This window comes from Hyla sarda, chromosome 5 (genome assembly GCF_029499605.1).
Source record: "Hyla sarda isolate aHylSar1 chromosome 5, aHylSar1.hap1, whole genome shotgun sequence".
Taxonomy (NCBI): Eukaryota; Metazoa; Chordata; class Amphibia; order Anura; family Hylidae; genus Hyla; species Hyla sarda.
Window position 1 is genome coordinate 365,812,117 of NC_079193.1, and position 27,534 is coordinate 365,839,650.

Sequence of the window (27,534 nt, forward strand, 5' to 3'; positions counted from 1 at the left end):
TGTATTTTGGAATTTGTTGTCCGCATGTTGGTATTTTTTGAGCACTGTATGTTTGTATTATTTGGTGTCTGCATGTTGGCATTATTTGAATGCTGTATGTTGTTAAAATTTGGTTACTGTATATCAGTATTATTGGGTCAATGTATATCAGTATTATTTAAGCACAGTTTGTTGCTATTATTTTAGCACAGTTTGTTGGTATTATTTGGTTACTTTAACCCCTTAAGGACCGGGGGTTTTTCCGTTTTTGCATTTTTGTTTTTTGCTCCTTGCCTTTAAAAAATCATAACTCTTTCAATTTTGCACCTAAAAATCCATATGATGGCTTATTTTTTGCGCCACCAATTCTACTTTGTAATGACGTCAGTCATTTTGCCCAAAAATCTACGGTGAAACGGAAAAAAAAATCATTGTGCGACAAAATTGAAAAAAAAAACGCTGTTTTGTAATTTTGGGGGCTTCCGTTTCTACGTAGTACATTTTTCGGTAAAAATGACATCTTATCTTTATTCTGTAGGTCCATACGATTAAAATAATACCCTACTTATATAGGTTTGATTTTGTCGGACTTCTGGAAAAAATCATAACTACATGCAGGAAAATGTATACGTTTAAAATTGTCATCTTCTGACCCCTATAACTTTTTTATTTTTCCGTGTATGGGGCGGTATGAGGGCTCATTTTTTGTGCCGTGATCTGAAGTTTTTAACGGTACCATTTTTGCATTGATAGGACTTATTGATCGCTTTTTATTCATTTTTAAATGATATAAAAAGTGACCAAAAATGCACTATTTTGGACTTTGGAATTTTTTTGCGCGCACGCCATTGACCGGGCGGTTTAATTAATGATATATTTTTATAATTCGGAAATTTCCGCACGCGGTGATACCACATATGTTTATTTTTATTTTTATTTACACTGTGTTTTTTTTTTATTGTAAAAGGGGGGTGATTCAAACTTTTAATAGGGGAGGAGTTAAATGATCTTTATTCACTTTTTTTTCCACTTTTTTTTTGCAGTGTTATAGGTCCCATAGGGACCTATAACACTGCACACACTGGTCATTGTTATCCCATAGGGACCTATAACACTGCACACACTGATCTTTGTTATCCCATAGGGACCTATAACACTGCACACACTGATCATTGTTATCCCATAGGGACCTATAACACTGCACACACTGATCATTGTTATCCCATAGGGACCTATAACACTGCACACACTGATCATTGTTATCCCATAGGGACCTATAACACTGCACACACTGATCATTGTTATCCCATAGGGACCTATAACACTGCACACACTGATCTTTGTTATCCCATAGGGACCTATAACACTGCACACACTGATCATTGTTATCCCATAGGGACCTATAACACTGCACACACTGATCTTCTATGCTGATTACTGGTTTCTCATAAGAAACCAGTGATCAACGACTCTGCCGCATGACTGCTCATGCCTGGATCTCAGGCACTGAGCAGTCATTCGGCGATCGGACAGCGAGGAGGCAGGTAGGGGCCCTCCCGCTGTCCTGTCAGCTGTTCGGGATGCCGCGATTAGCCGCGGCTATCCCTAACAGCCCGACTGAGCTAGCCGGCAACTTTCACTTTCACTTTTAGCCGCGCGGCTCAGCTCTGAGCGCGCGGCTAAAGGGTTAATAGCGTGCGGCGCCGTGATCGGCGCTACGCGCTATTAGAGGCGAGTCCCGGCTTCACTATGACGCCGGGCCCGCCGTGATATGACGCGGGGTTACTGTGTAACCCCGCGTTATATCGGGAGAGCAGGACCAAGGACGTACCGGTACGTCCTTGGTCCTTAACCCCTTAAGGACCCAGCCATTTTACACTACAGGAGCCGGCCATTTTTTGCACATCTGACCACTGTCACTTTAAACATTAATAACTCTGGAATGGTTTTAGTTATCATTCTGATTCCGAGATTGTTTTTTCGTGACATATTCTACTTTAACTTAGTGGTAAAAATTTTTTGGTAACTTGCATCCTTTCTTGGTGAAAAATCCCAAAATTTGATGAAAAATTTTGCATTTTTCTAACTTTGAAGCTCTCTGCTTGTAAGGAAAATGGATATTCCAAATATTATTTTTTTTATTCACATATACAATATGTCTACTTTATATTTGCATCATAAAATTGACGAGTTTTTACTTTTGGAAGACACCAGAGGGCTTCAAAGTTCAGCAGCAATTTTCCAATTTTTCACAAAATTTCCAAAATCACAATTTTTCAGGGACCAATTCAGGTTTGAAGTGGATTTGAAGGGTCTTCATCTTAGAAATGCCCCACAAATGACCCCATTATAAAAACTACACCCCCCAAAGTATTCAAAATGACATTCAGTCAGCATTTTAACCCTTTAGGTGCTTCACAGGAATAGCAGCAAAGTGAAGGAGAAAATTCACAATCTTCATTTTTTACACTCGCATGTTCTTGTAGACCCAATTTTTGAATTTTTACAAGGGGTAAAAGGAGAAAATTTATACTTGTATTTGTAGCCCAATTTCTCTCGAGTAAGCACATACCTCATATGTCTATGTAAAGCGTTCGGCGGGCGCAGTAGAGGGCTCAGAAGCGAATGAGCGACAAGGGGATTTTGGAGAGTACGTTTTTCTGAAATGGTTTTTGGGGGGCATATTGCATTTAGGAAGCCCCTATGGTTTCAGAACAACAAAATAACCCCACATGCCATACCATTTTGGAAACTAGACCTCTTGAGGAACGTAACAAGGAATTAAGTGAGCCTTAATACCCCACAGGGGTTTCACGACTTTTCCATATGTAAAATTTTTTTATTTTTTTTTTCACTAAAATGTATGTTTCCCCCCAAATTTCACATTTTTGCAAGGGTTAATAGCAGTAAATACCCCCCAAAATTTGTAACCCCATCTCTTCTGAGTATGGAGTTACCCCATAAGTTCCCCTTAAGTGCACTACGGGCGAACTACAATGCTCAGAAGAGAAGGAGTCATATTTGGCTTTTTGAGAGCAAATTTTGCTAGGGGGGCATGTCGCATTTAGGAAGCCCCTATGGTGCCAGAACAACAAATAACCCCACATGCCATACCATTTTGGAAACTAGACCCCTTGAGGAACGTAACAAGGAATTAAGTGAGCCTTAATACCCCACAGGGGTTTCACGACTTTTCCATATGTAATTTTTTTTTTTTTCACTAAAATGTGTGTTTCCCCCCAAATTTCAAATTTTTGCAAGGGTTAATAGCAGAAAATACCCCCCAAAATTTGTAACCCCATCTCTTCTGAGTATGGAGGTACCCCATAAGTTCCCCTTAAGTGCACAACGGGCGAACTACAATGCTCAGAAGAGAAGGAGTAATATTTGGCTTTTTGAGAGCAAATTTTGCTAGGGGGGCATGTCGCATTTAGGAAGCCCCTATGGTGCCAGAACAACAAAATAACCCCACATGGCATACCATTTTGGAAACTAGACCCCTTGAGGAACGTAACAAGGAATTAAGTGAGCCTTAATACCCCACAGGGGTTTCACGACTTTTCCATATGTAAATTTTTTTTATTTTTTTTCCCTAAAATGTGTGTTTCCCCCCAAATTTCACATTTTTGCAAGGGTTAATAGCAGTAAATACCCCCCAAAATTTGTAACCCCATCTCTTCTGAGTATGGAGGTACCCCATAAGTGGACGTCAAGTGCACTGCAGGAGTGCCACAATACTCAGAAGAGAAGGAGTCACATTTGCAAACTTTGCTGAAATGGGGGGGGGGGGGGGGGGGACATGTCGCATTTGGGAAGCCCCTATGGTGCCAGGACAGCAAAAAAAAAAAAAAACACATGGCATCACATTTTGGAAACTAGACCCCTTGAGGAACGTAACTAGGGGTAAAGTAAGCCTTAATACCCCACAGGGGTTTCACGACTTTTCCATATGTAAAAAATTTTTATTTTTTTTTCACTAAAATGTATGTTTCCCCCCAAATTTCACATTTTTGCAAGGGTTAATAGCAGTAAATACCCCACAAAATTTGTAACCCCATCTCTTCTGAGTATGGAGGTACCCCATAAGTTCCCCTTAAGTGCACTACGGGCGTACTACAATGCTCAGAAGAGAAGGAGTAATATTTGGCTTTTTGAGAGCAAATTTTGCTAGGGGGGCATGTCGCATTTAGGAAGCCCCTATGGTGCCAGAACAACAAAATAACTCCACATGGCATACCATTTTGGAAACTTATTATAGCAGCCAGGATGTGGGATCCCCCCTCAAGGAGCATTAATGGGGGGGAGCACTGAGCCCTAAAATAGGGGAACGCTATGGGGGACAACGGGCCATAACTGGGGTAGACAGGTGGGGTACAGAGGCCCGTAATATGGGGTACAGTGGGCCAGAAAACTATAAATCATAAAATAATAAAATAGGATATGTTCCCAGAATGATGACACAGAGCATAGCCAAAACTAAAAAAAATATGCCCACCCCAAACCCTATGCTCTGAGTCATCATTCTGGGAATGTGATGTGTGTGGTCATCCCTGACCTGTTGCCTCAAATGAGCACCCCGCTCAGGTGGAGAGAGAGCGCTGCACATTTGAGGCAACATAAAAAGTCCCCGATGATAGTGACTCAGTGACCTATGACCCATTTTTGAAAAAATACCCCCAGAGGTCTTATCAGGTTTTTTTTTTTTTTTTTTCTGTTTTTTTGGGGCAATTTAGTGATTTATGGGGGTTATATTTTGGAATGTACTCTGGACTTGGTACATTGGTCAAATTATGAAAATTAAAATGAAAAGGGAAAATTTAGGGCTCCATGGAAGTGTGATACTCCCTGAAGCAGCCTATGCAGAGGCCCGGATTATCTGGGCAAGTGTCACATTGGTACCTGGTGTCCCTCCAAATCCCCCTCTTGTAACACACTCTGCATTTTTTCTGGGATCGCCCCTTCTTTCCACTGTGGGGGATCTCACCTGGAAAGTGTTGGCCTGGGACGATCCTGGCGCCTATAACTCCAGACCCTTGGGAAGTCCGGCCTGCTCTTTCCCGGTCAGCAAAGATCAGGAACCTTAGGACTTCTTCTTGGTACTGGAGGAATGTCCCTGTGTTGCCAGCGTACTGGGATAGTACAAAAGCGTTGTACATGGCAACCTGTACCATGTAGACCGCAACTTTTTTGTACCATGCCCGTGTTTTCCGCATGGCGTTGTATGGCTTGAGGACTTGATCAGAGAGATCAACTCCCCCCATATACCGATTGTAGTCCAGAATACAATCGGGCTTGAGGACCGGTCCCGCGGTACCTCGCACAGGGACAGGGGTGCTGCCATTCCCATGAATAGTGGTGAGCATAAGGACATCCCTCTTATCCTTATACTTCACCAACAACAGGTTATCATGGGTGAGGGCACGGGACTCACCCTTGGGGATAGGCGTCTTAACAAAATTTAGAGGGAGGCCTCTCTGATTCTTCCGCACAGTCCCACAAGCGGACGTGGATCTGGCGGAAAGGGATTTGAACAGAGGGATGCTGGTATAAAAGTTGTCCACGTATACGTGGAAACCCTTATCCAGCAATCGGTGCATAAGGTCCCAAACGATTTTCCCGCTAACACCCAGAGTGGGGGAACAATCTGGGGGTTCAATACGGGAATCTCGTCCCTCATATACTCTAAACCTGCAAGTGTACCCGGAGGTACTCTCGCAGAGTTCATAGAGCTTCACGCCATACCGCGCCCGCTTTGAGGGAATATACTGGCGGAAGATGAGTCTCCCCTTAAAACTGATGAAAGACTCATCTACCGAGAGGTCCCTGAGCGGTACGTAGGCCTCCAAAAATTTGGCCCCAAAGTGATCGATGACCGGCTTCACTTTGTAAAGCCGGTCATGGGTGGGATCACCTCGGGGCGGACATGCCTCATTATCTGCATAATGCAGGCATTTCCGAATCGCCTCGTACCGCTTCCGTGTCATCGCCATACTGTAAAGCGGGGTCTGGTAGAGGACGTCCCCGCTCCAGTAATGACGGACACTTGGTTTTTTGTCCAGGCCCATATGCAGCGTGAGGCCCCAAAATGTCATCATTTCCGCTGCATCAATGGCACGCCATTCATTGGACCTGGCCAAAAAGGAATCGGGGTGGTGGGCAATGAACTGCTGGGTGTACAAGTTTGTTTGCTCCACCATTAGATTGACCAGGCTGTCACTGAAAAAAAACTTTAAAAAGTCCAGATCAGTGAACCCAGCCGTGTCAATCCGGATTCCTGAGTCGCCAACATACTCAGGAATCCGTGGCTGATAATCCTCTGGGGTGCTCCAGACAGGGTCAGCGGAAGGGGGCTCCGCTGCACTTGTCTGGGGGGCCGGACTCCTATTACGAGCGGCATTGCCACTCGTACTAGTGTCGGCCACTGGGTCACTCTCATGGGGGGTGCGTGGCCTCGCCTGGCGGCGTCTCCGCTGCCATACAGGGGACTCATCATCACTACTTGATGATGAGGAGGGCGATGAAGAACACAAAAAAGTTGGATCTTCATCGTCCTCACTGGCAGATTTGAAGTCGGAGGCTAAAAAAGCGTAAGCCTCCGCTACCGAAAATGCCCGGCGGGCCATCGCCTTTTTTCTACGTTGGCTGGAGGGAGGGGGTGTGTGCGGGGGTGGGGCGGGGAAGTATGTACTGTGTGGTGCTTGGTGTAAAAAGTGTAATAACAGTAATATAAAAAAAAAAAAGCTGTGGCCAAAAAAAAAAAAAATGGGGTGGTGCACGAAGCTCCCTGAACCCCTAATAGGACCCGGGGTAAGGGATCAGACCCTAATAGGACCCTGGGGGACCTATTAGGGGGTCAGGGGGGGGGATTTTTTTTAATAAAAAAAAAAAGCTGCGGCCAAAATAAAAAAGGTTTTTTAACTTCTTTTAACTTTTTTTTTTACTTTTATTACACTTTATTACTTATTTGCTCCTACCTGTCCCTACACTCAGCTTTCCCTATTCTACGGCTCCTGAGGGGCTCCGGAGCTCTGAGGGGGGATCAACGGTCCTCTTCCTGCTGCTGCACCCGCTGACTGAACGAAAACAGCGGGTCCAGCAGCGGGAAGGGACCGTTAACCCCTCCTCTGCTGCTCTGCTATTGGCCGGACGATCGCCGGCCAATAGCAGCGTTGCTGGGGCGGTGACAGCAACTGCAGGTGATTGGCGGTGTAATTGTACACCGCCGATCACCATTTATTTCCAGGTCATCGGGTCACAAGTGACCCGAATGACCCGAATCGCCGAAGATCGCTTGCGTGATTTCGCAAGCGATCTCCGGCGATCGTCGACATGCGGGGGTCCCGGGACCCCCCTCGGCATTTGCACAGCATGCCTGCTGAAGGATATCAGCAGACATGCCGTTCCGATCTCTGCCCGGCGCACGGCAGGGATCGGAAATTGCCAGGACGTACGGGGACGTCCTGGGTCCTTAAAGCCCAGGGTGCAATGACGTCCCCGTACATCCTGGGTCCTTAAGAGGTTAAGGGGTTAAAGGGGTTATCCAGGAAAAAAACTGTTTTATATATATATCAACTGGCTCCAGAAAGTTAAACAGATTTGTAAATTACTTCTATTAAAAAATCTTAATCCTTTCAGTACTTATGAGCTGCTGAAGTTAAGGTTGTTCTTTTCTGTCTAAGTGCTCTCTGATGACACATGTCTCGGGAAACGCCCAGTTTAGAAGCAAATCCCCATAGCAAACCTCTTCTAAACTGGGAGTTTCCTGAGACGCATGTCATCAGAGAGCACTTAGACAGTCGCAACTGCGCAAAAAAAAAGTCGCAACAGGGTTAAAAATTTACTAAATTTATTCCAGCTCAAACATGGAGCAGAAAAAGCTACAACCAAAGTAAAAAAGGAAAAATTGCTTACGTGAAAGAAAATTATCAACAGGCTGAAACCAGTTGATAAATAAGTCGCACATAAGCAAAAAAAAGTAAGGAAAAAGTTACTAAAAAAAAGAACACATAAGCAAACATTGATAAATGTCCCTCTATATTGGTCCCGGCAGGGCCGACTTCTCCAAACAGCAAACACTGCATAGTGTGCTGGTATAATACAATGGGGGAGATTTATCAAAGGATTTAGACTGTTTTTCACCATCTAAATTTGTCGCATAGAAAGTCGCAGTCTAAATATGTGCGACTTTTCTGCGACTTTTGCTTTAGAGGATTTTCAGAACATGATGCATTCTAGTCTATTTTAGACAGAAAAATGCATTGGTGCTGAATTTATCAAAAGAGACTTTTCAGCGAAAAGTCGCATGGGCTGAAAGTACGCCGAAATGTCAGACCATGCTGGAGCAGGTTTAAATATAGACTAAAGTGTGCAGAATTTATCAAGAGCCTTGGGCCTTTTGATAAATTAGGCGCACAATAGACCGGCTTAACCCTCTGTAGTTTGGTCTACAGAACATTGATGCAGGACATAGACAACTTTGATAAATATCCCCCAATACTTCATAACAAATATAGTTAGATAGATAGATAGATAGATATGAGATAGATAAATAGATATGAGATGGATAGATAGATAGATAGATAGATATGAGATAGATAGATAGATAGATAGATAGATAGATATGAGATAGATAGATAGATAGATAGATAGATAGATATGAGATAGATAGATAGATATGAGATAGATAGATAGATATGAGATAGATAGATAGATATGAGATAGATAGATATGAGATAGATAGATAGATAGAAATGAGATAGATAAATAGATATGAGATGGATAGATATGAGATAGATAGATAGATATGAGATAGATAAATAGATATAATAGATAGATATGAGATAAATAGATAGATAGATAGATAGATAGATATAAGATAGATAGATATGAGATAAATAGATATGAGATAGATGGAAATGAGATAGATAGATATGAGATGGATAGATAGATAGATAGATAGAGATAGATAGATATGAGATAGATAGATATGAGATAGATAGGAGTTAGATAAATATGAGATATAGATATTAGATAGATAGATATAGAAATACTTGTGCTTCACTTTTTTTTTTTTTTTACCATATTTCCAGGACACTTACATTTTCCCTTCTTTGGTGTCGACATCAGAGGAGGTTGTGCCGCCATCTTGAAAAATTCTGTGTTCATTATCTGTAAGAGAGAACATTACTGTTAATATAGGGACAACATAGGGGAAGTAGGCCCCCATATACATTAGACCAGTGTTTCCCAACCAGTGTGCCTCCAGCTGATGCAAAACTACAACTCCCGGACGAAGGCTATCTGGGCATGCTGGGAGTTGTAGTTTTTCAATAGCTGGAGCCACCCTGGTTCAGAAACACTGTATTAGACAGACAGCTGGTCCCACTAAAATCGGTGGGTTCGGCCGATGTATTTCTAATGTGTTAGGCCTTTACATATAGGGCGGTACTTTTTCTCCTCAAAGAGACGCATTTGGTATATGGGAACTCATTTTCCGACAATGCTTCATATGCAAATTGATTTTCTTCCTCCGGAGAAGAGCTAATTTGCATATTGTTTTCCCATGAAGTTTTGTTTTCCCATGATGATGGAAAACACGGGCACACATTCCAAAAATAGCTAGGAGTGCTCGTAAATGCACGTAAATCCGCTGCCTCCATAGACGGCAATGCATTTCCAAGCTGATTCTGCCAAAAGAATTGACATGGAATCGGAATTTCTGCGGTGCAGCAGAATCCCATTAAAAACAATGCAATGGAATTTCCAAGCTGAATTTTTTTCGCCGGATAACACTCAGAAATTCCGTTGTGTGAACAAGGCCTTAGGCGGAAAAGAAAGGACAAATCATCCCAAGGATCATTGTGCCCTTCTCCCCTAGAACCAAGGCATTCATAGTCCTTTACGGTCTAATTTGTTGATATTTAAACTGTTCATTCTTCTTCCACCGTCTGAAGGTCAGGATTCTCATCATCTTCCTTATCGCACATCACTTCACTTGAAAAAAATTCCTGTAGTATCTTAAGTATTTTCCATGTGCCGGGTTTAGGTCATGGCGGCTCTAATATTAGACGGAGAGTCTCATTGTAGTTATAAGGGACATATCTTCTATGTGACATATCAGAGGATGTGATGTGTGTGTGGGGGGGGGGGGGGGGAGTTATTTCTCAGGTAAAACTAAGGCAAATTCTGGAATTGTAGGGACAACAGTTTTGTATGGAGCATCCACATCCATTGGGCCAGGCTGGGGATATTTGGACCTGGACATTTGTGCATGCCCCTCTTATATAAGGGCATCTTTATCTGGTGCAGGCTGTACAGGACCATATGTGGCCGGTGCAGGCTGTATAGGGGCATCTATGGCTGGAGCAGGCTGTATAGGGGCATCTATGGCTGGTGCAGGCTGTATAGGGGCATCTATGGCTGATGTAGGCTGTATAGGGGCATCTATGGCTGGTGCAGGCTGTATAGGGGCATCTATGGCTGATGTAGGCTGTATAGGGGCATCTATGGCTGGTGCAGGCTGTATAGGGGCATCTATGGCTGGTGCAGGCTGTACAGGACCATATGTGGCTGATGTAGGCTGTATAGAGGCATCTATGGCTGGTGTAGGCTGTATAGGGGCATCTATGGCTGGTGAAGGCTGTATAGAGGCATCTATGGCTGATATAGGCTGTATAGGGGAATTTATGTCTGGTGCAGGCTGTATAGGGGCATCTATGGCTGGTGCAGGCTGTACAGGACCATATGTGGCTGATGTAGGCTGTATAGAGGCATCTATGGCTGGTGTAGGCTGTATAGGGGCATCTATGGCTGGTGAAGGCTGTATAGAGGCATCTATGGCTGATATAGGCTGTATAGGGGCATCTATGGCTGGTGTAGGCTGTATAGGGGCATTTATGTCTGATGTAGGCTGTATAGGGGCATCTATGGCTGATGTAGGCTGTATAGGGGCATTTATGGCTGGTGAAGGCTGTATAGGAGCATTTATGGCTGATGTAGGCTGTATAGAGGCATCAATGGCTGGTGAAGGCTGTAGAGGGGCATTTATGGCTGATGTAGGCTGTATAGAGGCATCTATGGCTTGTGCAGGCTGTATAGGGGCATCTATGGTTGGTGCAGGCTGTATAGGGGCATCTATGGCTGGTGCAGGCTGTATAGGGGCATCTATGGCTGATGTAGGCTGTATAGGGGCATTTATGGCTGGTGCAGGCTGTATAGGGGCATTTATGTCTGGTGCAGGCTGTATAGGGGCATCTATGGCTGGTGCAGGCTGTATAGGGGCATTTATGGCTGATGTAGGCTGTATAGGGGCATCTGTGGCTGGTGCAGGCTGTATAGGGACATCTATGGCTGGTGCAGGCTGTACAGGACCATATGTGGCTGATGTAGGCAGTATAGAGGCATCAATGGCTGGTGAAGGCTGTATAGGGACATCTATGGCTGGTGCAGGCTGTATAGGGGCATCTATGGCTGGAGCAGGCTGTATAGTGGCATCTATGGCTGGTGCAGGCTGCATAGGGGCATCTATGGCTGGTGCAGGCTGCATAGGGGCATCTATGGTTGGTGCAGGCTGTATAGGGGCATCTATGGCTGGTGCAGGTTCTATAGGGGCATCTTTGGCTGGAGCAGGCTCTATAGGTGCATCTATGGCTGGAGTAGGCTATGTAGGGGCATCTATGGCTGGTGCAGGCTCTATAGGGGCATCTATGGCTGATGTAGGCTGTATAGGGGCATCTATGGCTGGTGCAGGCTGTATAGGGGCATCTATGGCTGGTGTAGGCTATATAGGAGCATCTATTGCTGGTGCAGGCTGCATAGGGGCATCTATGGCTGGTGCAGGCTGTACAGGGGCATCTATGGCTGGAGCAGGCTGTATAGGGGCATCTATGGCTGGTGCACGCTGTACAGGGGCATCTATGGCTGATGTAGGCTGTATAGGGGCATATATGGCTGATGTAGGATGTATAGGGGCATCTATGGCTGATTGAGGCTGTATAGGGGCACCTATGGCTGGTGAAGGCTGTATAGGGGCACCTATGGCTGGTGAAGGCTGTATAGGGGCATCTATGGCTGATGTAGGCTGTATAGGGGCATCTATGGCTGATGTAGGCTGTATAGGGGCATCTATGGCTGATGGAGGCTGTAAAGGGGCATCTATGGCTGGAGCAGGCTGTATAGGGGCATCTATGGCTGGTGCAGGCTGTATAGGGGCATCTATGGCTGGTGCAGCCTGTATAGTGGCATCTGTGGCTGATGAAGGCTGTATAGGGGCATCAATGGCTGGTGCAGGCTGTATAGGGGCATCTATGGTTGGTGCAGGCTGTATAGGGGCATCTATGGCTGGTGCAGGCTGTATAGGGGCATCTATGGCTTATGTAGGCTGTATAGGGGCATCTATGGTTGGTGCAGGCTGTATAGGGGCATCTATGGCTGATGTAGGCTGCATAGAGGCATCTATGGCTGGTGAAGGCTGTATAGGGACATCTATGGCTGGTGCAGGCTGTATAGGGGCATCTATGGCTGGAGCAGGCTGTATAGTGGCATCTATGGCTGGTGCGGGCTGCATAGGGGCATCTATGGCTGGTGCAGGCTGCATAGGGGCATATATGACTGGTGCAGGCTGTATAGGGGCATCTATGGCTGGTGCAGGCTCTATAGGGGCATATTTGGCTGGAGCAGGCTCTATAGGGGCATCTATGGCTGGAGTAGGCTATGTAGGGGCATCTATGGCTGGTGCAGGCTCTATAGGGGCATCTATGGCTGATGTAGGCTGTATAGGGGCATCTATGGCTGATGTAGGCTGTATAGGGGCATCCATGGCTGGTGCAGGCTGTATAGGGGCATCTATGGCTGGTGTAGGCTGTATAGGAGCATCTATTGCTGGTGCAGGCTGCATAGGGGCATCTATGGCTGGTGCAGGCTGTACAGGGGCATCTATGGCTGGAGCAGGCTGTATAGGGGCATCTATGGCTGGTGCACGCTGTACAGGGGCATCTATGGCTGATGTAGGCTGTATAGGGGCATCTATGGCTGGAGCAGGCTGTATAGGGGCATCTATGGCTGATGTAGGCTGTATAGAGGCATCTATGGCTGATGTAGGCTGTATAGGGGCATCTATTGCTGGTGCAGGCTGTATAGTTACATAGTTACATAGTTAGTACGGTCGAAAAAAGACATGTGTCCATCAAGTTCAACCAGGGAAAAGGGGCATCTATGGCTGGTGTAGGCTGTATAGGGGCATCTATGGCTGGTGCAGGCTGTGTAGGGGCATCTATGGCTGATATAGGCTGTATAGGGGCATCTATGGCTGATGTAGGCTGTATAGGGGCATCTATGGCTGGTGAAGGCTGTATAGGGGCATCTAGGGCTGGTGCAGGCTGTATAGGGGCATCTATGGCTGATGTAGGCTGTATAGGGGCATCTATGGCTGATGTAGGCTGTATAGGGGCATCTATGGCTGGTGCAGGCTGTATAGGGGCATCTATGGCTGATGTAGGCTGTATAGGGGCATCTATGGCTTGTGCAGGCTGTATAGGGGCATCTATGGCTGATGTAGGCTGTATAGGGGCATCTATGGCTGGTGCAGGCTGTGTAGGGGCATCTATGGCTGATGTAGGCTGTATAGGGGCACCTATGGCTGATGTAGGCTGTATAGGGGCATCTATGGCTGTGCAGGCTGTATAGGGGCATCTATGGCTGGTGTAGGCTGTATAGGGGCATCTATTGCTGGTGCAGGCTGTATAGGGGCATCTATGGCTGATGTAGGCTGTATAGGGGCACCTATGGCTGGTGAAGGCTGTATAGGGGCATCTATGGCTGATGTAGGCTGTATAGGGGCATCTATGGCTGGTGCACGCTGTACAGGGGAATCTATGGCTGATGTAGGCTGTATAGGGGCATCTATGGCTGATGTAGGCTGTATAGGGGCATCTATGGCTGATGTAGGCTGTATAGGGGCATCTATGGCTGGTGCAGGCTGTGTAGGGGCATCTATGGCTGATATAGGCTGTATAGGGGCATCTATGGCTGATGTAGGCTGTATAGGGGCATCTATGGCTGGTGAAGGCTGTATAGGGGCATCTATGGCTGGTGCAGGCTGTATAGGGTCATCTATGGCTGATGTAGGCTGTATAGGGGCATCTATGGCTGGTGCAGGGTGTATAGGGGCATCTATGGCTGGTGTAGGCTGTATAGGGACATCTATGGCTGATGTAGGCTATATAGGGGCATCTATGGCTGATGTAGGCTGTATAGGGGCATCTATGGCTGGTGTAGGCTGTATAGGGGTATCTATGGCTGATGTAGGCTGTATAGGGGCATCTATAGCTGGTGTAGGCTGTATAGGGGCATCTATGGCTGGTGAAGGCTGTATAGGGGCATCTATGGCTGATGTAGGCTATATAGGGGCATCTATGGCTGGTGTAGGCTATATAGGGGTATCTATGGCTGATGTAGGCTGTATAGGGGCATCTATAGCTGGTGTAGGCTGTATAGGGGCATCTATGGCTGATGTAGGCTATATAGGGGCATCTATGGCTGATGTAGGCTGTATAGGGGCATCTATGACTGGTGTAGGCTGTATAGGGGTATCTATGGCTTGTGTAGGCTGTATAGGGGTATCTATGGCTGATGTAGGCTGTATAGGGGCATCTATGGCTGGTGCAGGCTGTATAGGGGCATCTATGGCTGGTGCAGGCTGTATATGGGGCATCTATGGCTGATGTAGGCTGTATAGGGGCATCTATGGCTGGTGCAGGCTGTATAGGGGCATCTATGGCTGGTGCAGGCTGTATATGGGGCATCTATGGCTGATGTAGGCTGTATAGGGACATCTTTGGCGCAGACTGCAGGGGTAAGATAACGGGCTGTCACATCTTGGAATGTAACGTTGCTTAGGTCAGGTTGGCATCTATTGTAATTGCAGTCTCTTGGGACCGGTAGAGGACACAGTTAGAGGTGTTGTGCAGAGCTTGCTGGTACATGTAGTCCCGCTCATCCTAGAAAGCCACAGTTTGCTGGATCTGTTGCTGTAATGGGGGCTACTGTGAGTGGCATAGGCTATAATGGTGGCATCGATGGCTCACCCAAGCTTCAGAAGGGGGTCATTTTAAGTGGTCCCCATTATGGGGCTTCTTCGGAGTATAGAAGAGTAACTTGTCTCACCGAAACTCCAGTCTATAGAAAGTTTATCCAATGCCATAGAAATACACGAATAACCCTCCCTGTCACTCCGGCACTACTACTCCCAGCCTGTACTATAATGACTGTCTGCACTCGGTCCCCTCCACCCTGCTCTGACACTCCAGCTCCTTGTTACTATGAGGAATTCCAAAAATGCGCCAACACTGAAGTGACTGGAGAGATAAAACCCACTGCCGACTGCTGAGCCCTGACCAAGGCCAACAGGAAAAATGTGGAGAATCTCCCAAAATAAAACGCTTTAATCGATTGTCCATCGTCACATGACTGTTTGGCATCGGCGTATAATACGTCCAAACCCATAGGAATGGCCTATATCTCTTAATATCTGGCCCGTCTGTTCCGGGCCCATGTTGTGTGGATGGAAGGAGGGAAACAAAAACGTTCTTAACCCCTTAAGGACCCGGGCTTTTTCCGTTTTTTCATTTTCAATTTTTCCTCCTTAACTTTAAAAAATCATAACTCTTAAAAATTTTCACCTAAAATTATATATAATGGCTTAATTTTTGCGTCACTAATTCTACTTTGTAATGACATTAGTCATTTTACCCAAAAATCTACAGTGAAATGGGAAAAAAAATCAATGTGCGACAAAATTGATGAAAAAACACTATTTTGTAAGTTTTGGGGGCTTCTGTTTTTACGCAGTACATTTTTTGTCAAAAATTACACCTTATCTTTATTCTGTAGGTCCATACGGTTAAAATGATACCCTACTTGTATAGGTTTGATTTTGTATCACTTCCGTAAAAAATCATGAATACATGCAGGAAAATGTATACGTTTAAAATGGTAATCTTTTGACCCCTATAACTTTTTTATTTTTCTGTGTTCAGGGCGCTTTGAGGACTCATTTTTTGCGCCGTCATCTGAAGTTTTTAGCGGTACCATTTTTGTTCTGATCAGACTTTTTGATCACTTTTTATTCACTTTTTTGTGGTATAAAAAGTGATCAAAAATGCGCTATTTTGGACTTTGGAATTTTTTTGCGCGTACGCCATTGAACGAGCGGTTTAAAAAGCAGTATATTTTTATAAATCGGACATTTCCGCACGCGGCGATACCACATATGTTTATTTTTATTATTATTTACATAATGTTTTTTTTATTTTTGGAAATGCCGGTGATTCAAACTTTTATTAGGGGAAGGGATAATTGAAAGGGTTAATGATTTTTTTACACTTTTCTTATGCAATATTATAGCTCCTATAGGGGGGGGCTATAACATTGCATTAACTGATCTTTTACACTGATTGATCCATCTCCATAGGAATGGATCAATCAGTGTTTTCGGCGATTGAATGCTCAAGCCTGGATCTCAGGCCAGCGCAGGAGAAGGTAAGAAGACCTCCTCCTGTGCTACAGCTGTTCGGGATGGCGCGATTATACCGCGACGATCCCGAACAGCTCCCTGAGCTAACCGGCACATTTTACTTTCGTTTTTAGCCACGCGGCTCAGCTTTGAGCGCGCGGCTAAAGGGTTAATAGCGCGCGGCACAGCGATCAGTGCCGCGCGCTATTAGAGGCGGGTCCCGGCTTCACTATGACGCCGGGCCCGCCGCGATATGATGCGGGGTCACCGTGTGACCCCGTGTTATATCGCAGGACCGGGACTCATGACGTACACATACGTCATGGGTCCTTAAGAAGTTAAAGGGGTATTCCAGGAAAAAAAATTTTTTTTATTTTTATATCAACTGGCTCCAGAAAGCTAAACAGATTTGTAAATTACTTCTATTAAAAAATCTTAATCCTTCCAATAATTATCAGCTTCTAAAGTTGAGTTGTTCTTTTCTGTCTGATAACAGTTCTCTCTGCTGACACCTCTGCTTGTCTCGGGAACTGCACAGAGTAGAAGAGGTTTGCTATGGAGATTTGTTTCTACTCTGGACAGTTCCCGAGTTAGGTGTCATCAGAGAGCACTTAGACAGAAAAGAACAACTCAACTTCAGCAGCTCATAAGTACTGAAAGGATTAAAAAAATTTAATAGAAGTCATTTACAAATCTGTTTAACTTTCTGGAGCCAGTTATATATATAAAAGTTTTTTTCCTGGATAACCCCTTTAAGGGTGACAAAGCTTTTCTTTGGTTACGTAGACATAACCAAACGTAGTCACTAATAGAAGATTATGTTTGGCCCATTAAAGTCTATGGGAACCTTGACATGTAAGGAAGCAGCTACTCACCCATGTTTTTTTTTTTTTTTTTTGGTTACTCTCATACCTAGGGCAGTGGTCTCCAAACTGCGGACCTCCAGATGTTGCAAAACTACAACTCCCAGCATGCCCGGACAGCCAACGGCTGTCCGGGCATGCTGGGAGTTGTAGTTTTGCAACATCTGGAGGTCCGCAGTTTGGAGACCGGTGCTGTAGGATATTTGGGCTCCTGTCAGTCCCATAATTCCATGCCCTATATAAACTCTCCTATCTAGGCAGGACCTACTACCCTGTTCATCCTAAGCTTCCTGGTTCACAATTAGACCAGGGCAGGTGGAAACTAGAATTCTGCGGAATGCCAACAGAAATTCTGCCGCAATTTACTATTGATTTAAATGGGTTTCCGCAGTCCCATTGAGACAGCAGAATTTCCACCGCAGAAATTCCGCTTTTCACTACAATATAACGCTTGGGGTCTATTCACACGGCAGAATTTCCGCACACATATTCCACCTCAAATTAAAGCCCATAGACGTCTATGATGCTCCGCACTCCCATTCACACTTCTGAATTTCTGCATGCGGATTCCACACCAATTCTGCACAAAATCCGCACAAGCCAGAAACCACCCGAAGGAATGCGGAAGCAGAATTGCTGCTGATGTGCGGAAATTCTGTCATGTGAATAGACCCTCGGTCTTATAATGTTGCAGAATTCTGCTGCAGAATCCTATTGAAATCAAAGGAGCAGGAATTTCAGCAGAATTCTGTGTTCTGAGAACACAAAAATTCCACCGGAATTCCGGCAGAACTCTGCAATTCCGTTCAGCTGGGGAATTACTGGGGAATTGTGGAAATTCCGCCGCGTGAACATACCCTAAGGCCATGTTCACACGACGGGCTGTCTGCTGAAAACTTCCGTAATGGACATTCCGCAAATTTTAACGCACATTTACTTTACTGGGGATTTCACTGTCCCATTCACACATGCGGAATGTCGCAAATTTTGTGGAAATTCCGTTCAGAGCCCCAGTGAATTGGAAGGAGTACGCCGGGATATGAAAAATTAACCCCTATCCTAAGTATAGGGGATACGTTTCAGTTTGGGGGGGGTTGACCGCTGAAGTCCCCACCCCCCACTATCTCCTGTAAGGGGCCCTGACAGACAGTGGGGACAAGGGAAAACAAAAATAAAAAAATAAAATTCATCTTTCCCTATTGTTGTAGATAACTTTGTAATGAAAGGGTCCATAAAAGGCGCCACCAATTACAGTACAAAAATGGCGTAAATGCACGTCTCATACTTTATGCAGTTGTAGTGCAGCTCTTGGGGGTCTACGGCCATCATATGAATTGTAAGAATTGCTGCAAATTACAGGCAGCCGAAGACACAACAAACTAAGATGTTTGCTACATGTCCTGTGGCCTCATATCCTGTTCGTAACGCCAGAAATAAATTCACCAAGCTACTTGCGAAATATCTTCTCCGCCGAACTTGTCTATTTTGAATCTTTTCTGTTTGTCTTATTTTGTGTACAGTGGTCCCTCAACATATGATATTAATTGGTTCCAGGAGAACCATCATATGTTGAAACCATCATATGTCGAGTACATATGTCTATGTATAAATGGTAATTGGTTCTGGGGGCTCGGAACCATTGTATGTTGAATACATATCTCTATGGGAAACTGCTAATTGGTTCTGGGATGACCATTGTATGTGGAGTGTATGGGGAGTGTTTAACAAACCAGGGTGCCTCCAGCTGTTGCACAACTACAACTCCTAGCATGCATGTACAGCCACTGACTGTCTGGGCATGCTGGGAGTTATAGTTTTGCAACAGCTGGAGGCACACTGATAGGGAAACATTGATGTATGGGGTGTATAGTGTGTATATGTATTGTATGTGATGTGTGACATCGCATACAGTACTGTACAGTTCTTTAAATACCTTCAGGGGAGACAGAATGTCCTCCATTACCATCCTGCCGACTACAGCTCTATAGGAAAGGAAGGGGAGGGCAGCCAGCAGCTCATTGGATGCCTGCAGCAAGATGCTGCAGGCTATTGGCTATAGCTGCACTGGGGGGCGGGGCTTACACGGAGCTCACAGTGGAAGCCTGCGTGAGTTAGCAGGACAGCATGTGAGTAACAGGAGGCAGAACGGGGCACACGGGGCACATTATACAACTATCTGTCATTTGCTGAAGTTGTCAGCGCTGTCAGATAGCTGTTTGTACGATGGCCCAGACACAGCAGCATCATATGTCGAGGCTGCCTTCAACATACGATGGGCTCTGAGAGGCCATCATATGTTGAAATGATCATATGTCGGGGCCAAAGTTTGAAAACCACTGCCACAGAGGTTGACCATACAGCTGTTGTGCAGGACTCCCCAAGAAGAGCTTTTTTTTTTACTAGAAAATACTGAGTGAGGAACTGGCTTTAGGGTCACAGAACCATAGAGTGGAGCCAAAGGGTCAATTCTGGGGGAAAAAGTGAGGGAACTCACCCACCATTTCCACTCAAGGGCTGATCCTGCAGGACACCTGCTAATGGGAACTGTTTTCCCCCTATGGAAAAAGTGCAGGAGCACTCTGGGTGCCTTTTTTTAGGCAGTGGTGAAGGGCTCCAAAAGAGAAGGTCAAATGGGGCTCCACCAGGGCTCAAGTCTTGCAGGAATGCATGGGAATGGAGTTCCTGCACTTTTCCATAGCAGGAACACAGTTCCCATTAGCTGGAGTCCTGCAGTACCAGCCCATCAGTGGAAATCTTGGGTGAGTTCCCATACTTTCTTCCCAGGACTTGACCTCTGATTGTACCAACAGCCTCCATGTATTATACCTATTAACCCATTTTAGGCTGCATTCACATCTCGTTTTTGTAATACGGGTTATGTATCCCGTTTCTGTACAAAAAATGTATGTCTCCAAACCGGACCGAAACGTATGCAACCGTATATGCCTCCTCACGTTTTTAAACCGTATACGGTTTGAAAACGGATGTCCATTTGCATACGTATTTATACGTTTTCCTTGGGGGAAAAAAACAGATACGGTTTTATGTTTGTCAACATTTTAACTAAAGTTCTTTTTTTTATTGAATTTCCAAAAAAAATAAAAAAAATTTAAAAAAATAAATAAAAGAAAAACAGTATTGTGCAAACCGGAGGTAACCGTACGCACATACGGTTCAATACAGTTACCATAGAACTCCATTTTTAAATAACCGTATACAGGTTGGATACGATTTTTCAACCGGACTTCAAACTGTAGTAGACTATGGTTTTGTGTGCGGAAAAAAAACGCATGCAACCGTAAATTAAGCAAAACGTACGCAACCGGATGCTACGGTTGTCATTGTAATGTCTATGCATACAGTTTGGAATACGGTTCAATACGTTTTTTTTTTTTTTTTTTTTGCTGAAACCGGATACAGCAACCGTATTGCAAAAACGAGATGTGAATGCAGCCTTAATGTGTCTGCTGCCCCCTATAGGTTAAGGACACTGTGTACAGGCTGTCAGTATCGGGCCCCCGGCCCACAGGCTCCACAGCATCCAGCGATTAGAATTCCGCCGCTGATAACACATCCGGCATTCTTTAGTTTTGAAGAATCCAGGGAAAGAAGTCGTAACGTCTGTAGAATGTTTGTGATTGATGCTCATCAGATTGTTAAAATTGATTTTCAAACATAATTAAATCTGGTTGCTATGGGCAACGCTGATGCTAATTGGTTATTATGGCATGAATTGAAATTTCCATTTCATTTATATAATTAGGTAATTTTAGATACATTGTTTTATTATTACTATTAATTTTGTCATTTGTTAATATTTTTTTTCTAATTATTTGTTTGTTTATTTCTTCTTTTTTAATCATATTGTTTTATTGCTTGTGATACTTAATGTGTAATAAACTTCAATAAAAATTAATTTAACATGAAATGTCCTTTGTCTCCCATTCAATATCTCTTCTAGTTAAAAATATGTAATATATATACATACACATTTTTAGAGAGTCTCCTATATCACTAGATGTAGCAGAGTTGAATTTGTTGTCAGCTTAATAACTCTGGCAATCTCCGGCTCTACCATAGCGCTGTATTGAGGGGGCGTGTCGGACGCCGCTTCGTGCGGGGGTCGACACCCGCTATCTGGCCGGAGAGCCTGGCCGCCGTACAGAGAGATCGCAGGGGGCCCCAGCGGTCGGACCCCCCGCGATCTGAAACTTATCCCCTATCCTTTGGATAGGGGATAAGTTTTTCACCACTGGACTACCCCTTTAATAGAAATCCTTTATGACTACGTAACAACAACAGGTAACAATAACAGCCTTTGATTATGTTCACGCAGCGGAAATTCTGCAATTGCGCAGAATTTTTTATTTTGCACATTTGCGGAATTTGAGTGGAGTTACTGTGTGCTCAAAACACAGAATTCTGCCGAAATTCTACACCGCATTCAGTTCAATGGGATTCCGCCCGCAATTACGCAAAATTTAAAAACAGGTCTTTAAATTTTGAGGAATGCAGAATCCCATTGAACATAATGGGGGAGATTTATCAAAACCTGTGTAGAGGAAGAGTAGTGCAGTTGCCCATAGCAACCAATCAGATCGCTTCTTTCATTTTGCAGAGGCCTTGTTAAAAATGAAAGAAGCGATCTGATTGGTTGCTAAGGGAAACTGGGCAACTTTTCCTCTGGACAGGTTTTGAGAAATCTCCCCCCAATGTGCATGAAATTTCTGCGGAATTTCTGGTAGAATTATTCAGCAGAATTGACGGCGCCATTATTCCACGGAATTCTGCACGGAAATTCTGCAGTGTGAACCTAGCCTTTATGGGAAGGTCCATAGCAATGACCTAACATTAATTTGTTATTGAAATGGCTTCCTGTAGCTCAGTGTTTCCCAACCAGGGTGCCTCCAGCTGTTGCAAAACTACAACTCCCAGCATGCCCGGACAGCCATTGGAAAACACTGCTGTAGTTGCAGAAGTCTGGACGAAAGAAGCTATATTTTTATAATGTTGAATAACTTACTTTAAAGGGGTACTCCAGTAGAAATTATTATTATTGTTTTTTAATCAACTGGTGCCAGAAAGTTATACAGATTTGTAAATTATTTCTATGAAATAATCTTAATCCTTCCAGTACTTATCAGCTGCTGTATGCTCCACAGGAAGTTGTGTTTTTCTTTCCAGTCTGACCACAGTGCTCTCTGCTGACACCTCTGTCCATGTCAGGAACTGTCCGGAGCAGGATGGATTTGCTCCTGCTCTGGACAGTTCCTGACATGGACAGAGGTGTCAGCAGAGAGCACTGTGGTCAGAGTTGAAAGAACTACACCACTTCCTCTTGAGCATACAGCAGCTAATAAGTACTGGAAGGATTACGATTTTTAAATAGAAGTAATTTACAAATCTGTTTGACTTTCTGGCACCAGTTGATCTAAAAAAAAAAATAGTTTTCCACCGGAGTACCCCTTTAAATACCGTAACCTGTGAGTGGAAGGAGAAAGATCACTCAGCAGCACAGAGTATTCCAGGGGAGTAAATTCACTGATCACTTACCTGCGGCAGGTCCTCATGGAGCAGTGTTTCCCAACCAGTTTGCTTCCAGCTGTTGCAAAACCACAACTCCCAGCATGCCCGGACAGCCGAAGGCTGTCCGGGTATGCTGGGAGTTGTGGTTTTGCAACAGCTGGAGGCAAACTAGTTGGGAAACACTGCCGTAGTTGCAGAACAAAGTTCATCATTACGGAATTTATGCAGAATTTCATGTGGTCACATGACGCGGTTTGTGCCTCCGTAATGTGTCTTTGTGTTTTTTCGTGTGTGAACACAGCCCAATAATTTCCCAAAGCTTCCCCTACTTCTCAGCACCCCATGTGCAGGGGAAACAGGACGATGCGGAATCGTCCACAATGTTGCAAAAGTTTCTCCAATGCATTTTATCCCTTACCAATCTGATCTGCTCCTTCGTTGCATCAATATCTGAAGGGATCGTAGTAGATCCAGTAGATCCGGAGGGATCCTGATTGTCCTTCAATTACCGCAGCGTCCCAATAAATACAATGTAACCGTAACGAATCAGCCAGTGCCACCTGTTAGGGAGGGGTTAATTCATCTAGTCAGTCTGTTCCCTAATGAAGCCCCCCCCCATAATCCACAATCTGGGATGTCTCCGCCACCGTTCAGATCACTTCTCAGCAGTCTTGTTTCTTTTCAAACCCAGTCTGTGCAGTCACCGTCCGCTGTCAGAATGAGGTCACGTTTCCTGTTGCGCGGCCTCTAAGAGGCTTTCACAGGGATAGACGATGCGGATGTGCAGAGCCGAGTGTGTCAGCTGGCATTACAACGCATCCCTTTAAGGTCACGTTCACACATACGGGATCCTGCGCAGATTTGACGCGCAGGATTGGTAACTGCCGATTTGAAGCTGCGCTCGGTCATTCAGTTTACATTGAAATCTGCAGCAGAAAATCCAGCGCATCAAATCTGCGCACGTGTGAACGAACCCTTAAAAAGTTGATATAAGTGTCTCGTATCAATGGGAAGTTCTGCAGCTTTCGAATTGACTTTGCATTTAAGTTTCTCGACATTTTCAAGATATTAGTTTGCTGTCAGTGTGAATGAGAACAGGCAGCAAACCTATATATATATATATATATATATATACATATATATATATATATATATATATATATATATACACACACACATACATGATGAAACCATCGTATGTTGAGGGATAAGTGCAATGTAAAGTATAGGACAGTGGTCTACAACTTGCGGACCTCCAGATGTTGCAAAACTACAACTCCCAGCATGCCCGGACAGCCGTTGGCTGTCCGGGCATGCTGGGAGTTGTAGTTTTGCAACATCTGGAGGTCCGCAGGTTGAAAACCACTGGTATTGGAGGTTATACTCACGTGTCCCCGCTGCTCCGGACCGTCATCGCTTGTCACCGCTGCCCTGGATGTCGCCCTCCATCGCTGTCGCCCGGTCCCCGGGGTGTCCCCGACGCTCCGGGAAGGTCTCTGCTGCCTGGGAACGTCGTTCTCCGTCGCCGCCATCATGTCGCTAAGCACACCGCTCCTATTGGATGAGGGGACGTGATGGCGACGAAGGAGGGCGACGGCGATGCAGGGGATCCCGAGGAGTACGCTACAGAGCCCCAAGGACAGGTAAGTGATCGTCAGCGGAGCACACGGGGCACCGTAAACGGCTATCCGGTGGCAGCTGAAGCAGTATGCGCTGCCGGATAGCCATTTATGCGATGGCCCCGACATAAAAAAGCATTGTATGTTGATGCTGCCTTCAACATGCGATGGTCTCTGAGAGGCCATCGTATGTTGAAATTATCGTATGTTGGGGCCATCGTAGGTAAGGGGTCACTGTATATATATATATATATATATATATATATATATATATATATATATGAACCTACACTTGCTACCAAAAAAGGATATACTCCAATACCGTCCAAAAAAACTTTATTAAATAGCATTATACATGATTATCAAAAATAAACTGCCATAGCGCTGTATTGAGGGGGCGTGTCAGCCGCTGCTTCGTGCGGTGGTCAACAGGCGCTATCTGGTCAGCTAGCCGGGGTCCCGTATAGAGAGATTGCGGGGGGCCCCGGTGGTCGGACCCCCTGCCATATGAAACTTATCCCCTTTCCTTAGGATAGGGGATACGTTTTTCACCACTGGATATCTCCTCTAATAGCCTGAATCCCAGACTGATACATTGTACATAGCTAGTCCTGCTCTCAGCCTAGAAGTGATACAATTGTATCCAGTCTATAGACAATGCTCTGTGAGCTAAACATCCTGGACTCCAGACTGATACATTGTACATAGCTCGTCCTGCTCTCAGCCTAGAAGTGATACAATTGTATCCAGTCTATAGACAATGCTCTGTGAGCTAAACAGCCTGGACTCAAGACTGATACATTGTACATAGCTGGTCCTGCTCTCAGCTGAGAAGTGGAGACATTTGTATCCAGTATATAGACCAGTGGTCTCCGACCTGCGGACCTCCAGATGTTGCAAAACTACAACTCCCAGCATGCCCGGACAGCCGTTGGCTGTCCGGGCATGCTGGGAGTTGTAGTTTTGCAACATCTGGAGGTCCACAGGATGAAGACCACTGCTGTAGAAAATACGTCAGTTACGCTTAGAGAGAGCAGGACTGGCAATGTACAACGTATCAGTCTGGAGTCCAGCATGTTTAGCTCACAGAGCATTGTCTACACTGAATCAAATTGTATCCACTTGTCAGCTGTGAGCAGGACTAGTTATGCACAGGGTTTACTGCCTTTGAATGTAAATAAAGATGATTGACATTTAGAGAAGACAGATCTTCAATTGTTGTAGGTCTCAGTAAGGAGGGAAAGAACATTGAGAAAAACAAAAAGATTTCCCCAAACACAAAGGAGCAAACATTTCACCTATGGGTTAACATATGGCATCATTCCAGAAAAAAAAAAAAAAAACACCGGAAAAAAAATGCCAACAATGCTGTGGGCAGATATGAGCTAGGAGCCAGAGACATACACTGCTCAAAAACATAAAGGGAACACCTACACAACACAATGTAACTCCAAGTCACTGACACTTGTGTGAGATCCCACTGTCCACTCAGGAAGAACACTGATTGACAATCAATTTCACATGGAACAGACAACAGGTGGAAATTATAGGCAATTAGCAAGACACCCCCAATAAAGGAGTGGTTTTGCAGGTGGTGACCACAGACCACTTCTCAGTTCCTATGCTTCCTGGCTGATGTTTTGATCACTTTTGAATTCTGGCGGTGCTTTCACTCTAGTGGTAGCATGAGACGGAGTCTACAACCCACACAAGTGGCTCAGGTAGTGCAGCTCATCCAGGATGGCACATCAATGCGAGCTGTGGCAAGAAGGTTTGCTGTGTCTGTCAGCATAGTGTCCAGAGCATGAAGGGCGCTACCAGGAGACAGGCCAGTACATCAGGAGATGTGGAGGAGGCTGTAGGAGGGCAACAACCCAGCAGCAGGACCGCTACCACAGCCTTTGTACAAGGAGGGGCAGGAGGAGCACTGCCAGACCCCTGCAAAATGACCTCCAGCAGGCCACAAATGTGCATGTGTCCACTCAAACGGTCAGAAACAAGACTCCATAAGGGTGATATGAGGGCCCGACGTCCACAGGTGGGGGTTGTGCTTACAGCCCAACACTGTGCAGAACATTTGGCATTTTCCAGAGAACACCAAGATTGGCAAATTCGCCACTGGCGCCCGGTGCTCTTCACAGATTAAAGCAGGTTCACACTGAGCACATGTGACAGACGTGACAGAGTCTGGAGACGCCGTGGAGAATGTTCTGCTGCCTGCAACATCCTCCAGCATGACCGGTTTGGTGGTGGGTCAGTAATGGTGTGTGTGGGGGGGGGGTATTTCTTTGGGGGGCCGCACAGCCCTCCATGTGCTTTCCAGAGGTAGTCTGACTGCCATTAGGTCCCGAGATGAGATCCTCAGACACCTTGTGAGACCATATGCTGGTGCGGTTGGCCCTGGGTTCCTCCTAATACAAGACAATGCTAGACCTCATGTGGCTGGAGTGTGTCAGCAGTTCCTGCAAGAGGAAGGCATTGATGCTATGGACTGGCCGCCCGTTCCCCAGACCTGAATCCGATTGAGCACATCTGGGACGTCTCGCTGCATCCACCACAGACTGTCCAGGAGTTGGCGGATGCTTTAGTCCAGGTCTGGGAGGACATCTCTCAGGAGACGATCCTCCACATCATCAGGAGCATGCCCAGGCGTTGTAGGGAGGTCATACGGGCACGTGGAGGCCACACACACTACTGAGCCTCATTGGGACTTGTTTTAAGGACATTACATAAAGTTGGATCAGACTGTAGTTGGTTTTCCACTGTGATTTTGAGTGTGACTCCATATCCAGACCTCCATGGGTTGATACATTTGATTTCCATTGATAATTTTTGGTGATTTTGTTGTCAGCTCATTCAACTATGTAAAGACGAAAGTATTTCATACGATTAGTTCATTCATTCAGATCTAGGATGCGTTGTCTTAGTGTTACCTTTATTTATTTTTTGAGCAGTGTATAAAGGTCTATATGTAAAATGCTTTTTCTTAGTGCCCCAATCATTCTGCACTCAGTACCCCATAATGATTATATGAAAA

At 45.2% G+C, this 27,534-nt stretch overlaps 1 protein-coding gene across 1 annotated transcript in view; it reads right to left on the minus strand.

Moving 5' to 3' along the window:
- Positions 1–27,534, minus strand: part of TMEM71 (transmembrane protein 71) — a 122,518-nt gene that overhangs the window by 30,457 nt on the left and 64,527 nt on the right. Inside the window, exon 2 of the mRNA XM_056518648.1 lies at positions 9,078–9,147. Within this exon, the coding sequence (XP_056374623.1) occupies positions 9,078–9,144 (67 nt within the window). The 5' untranslated portion in view covers positions 9,145–9,147. The remainder of the gene's footprint in view (positions 1–9,077; positions 9,148–27,534) is intronic.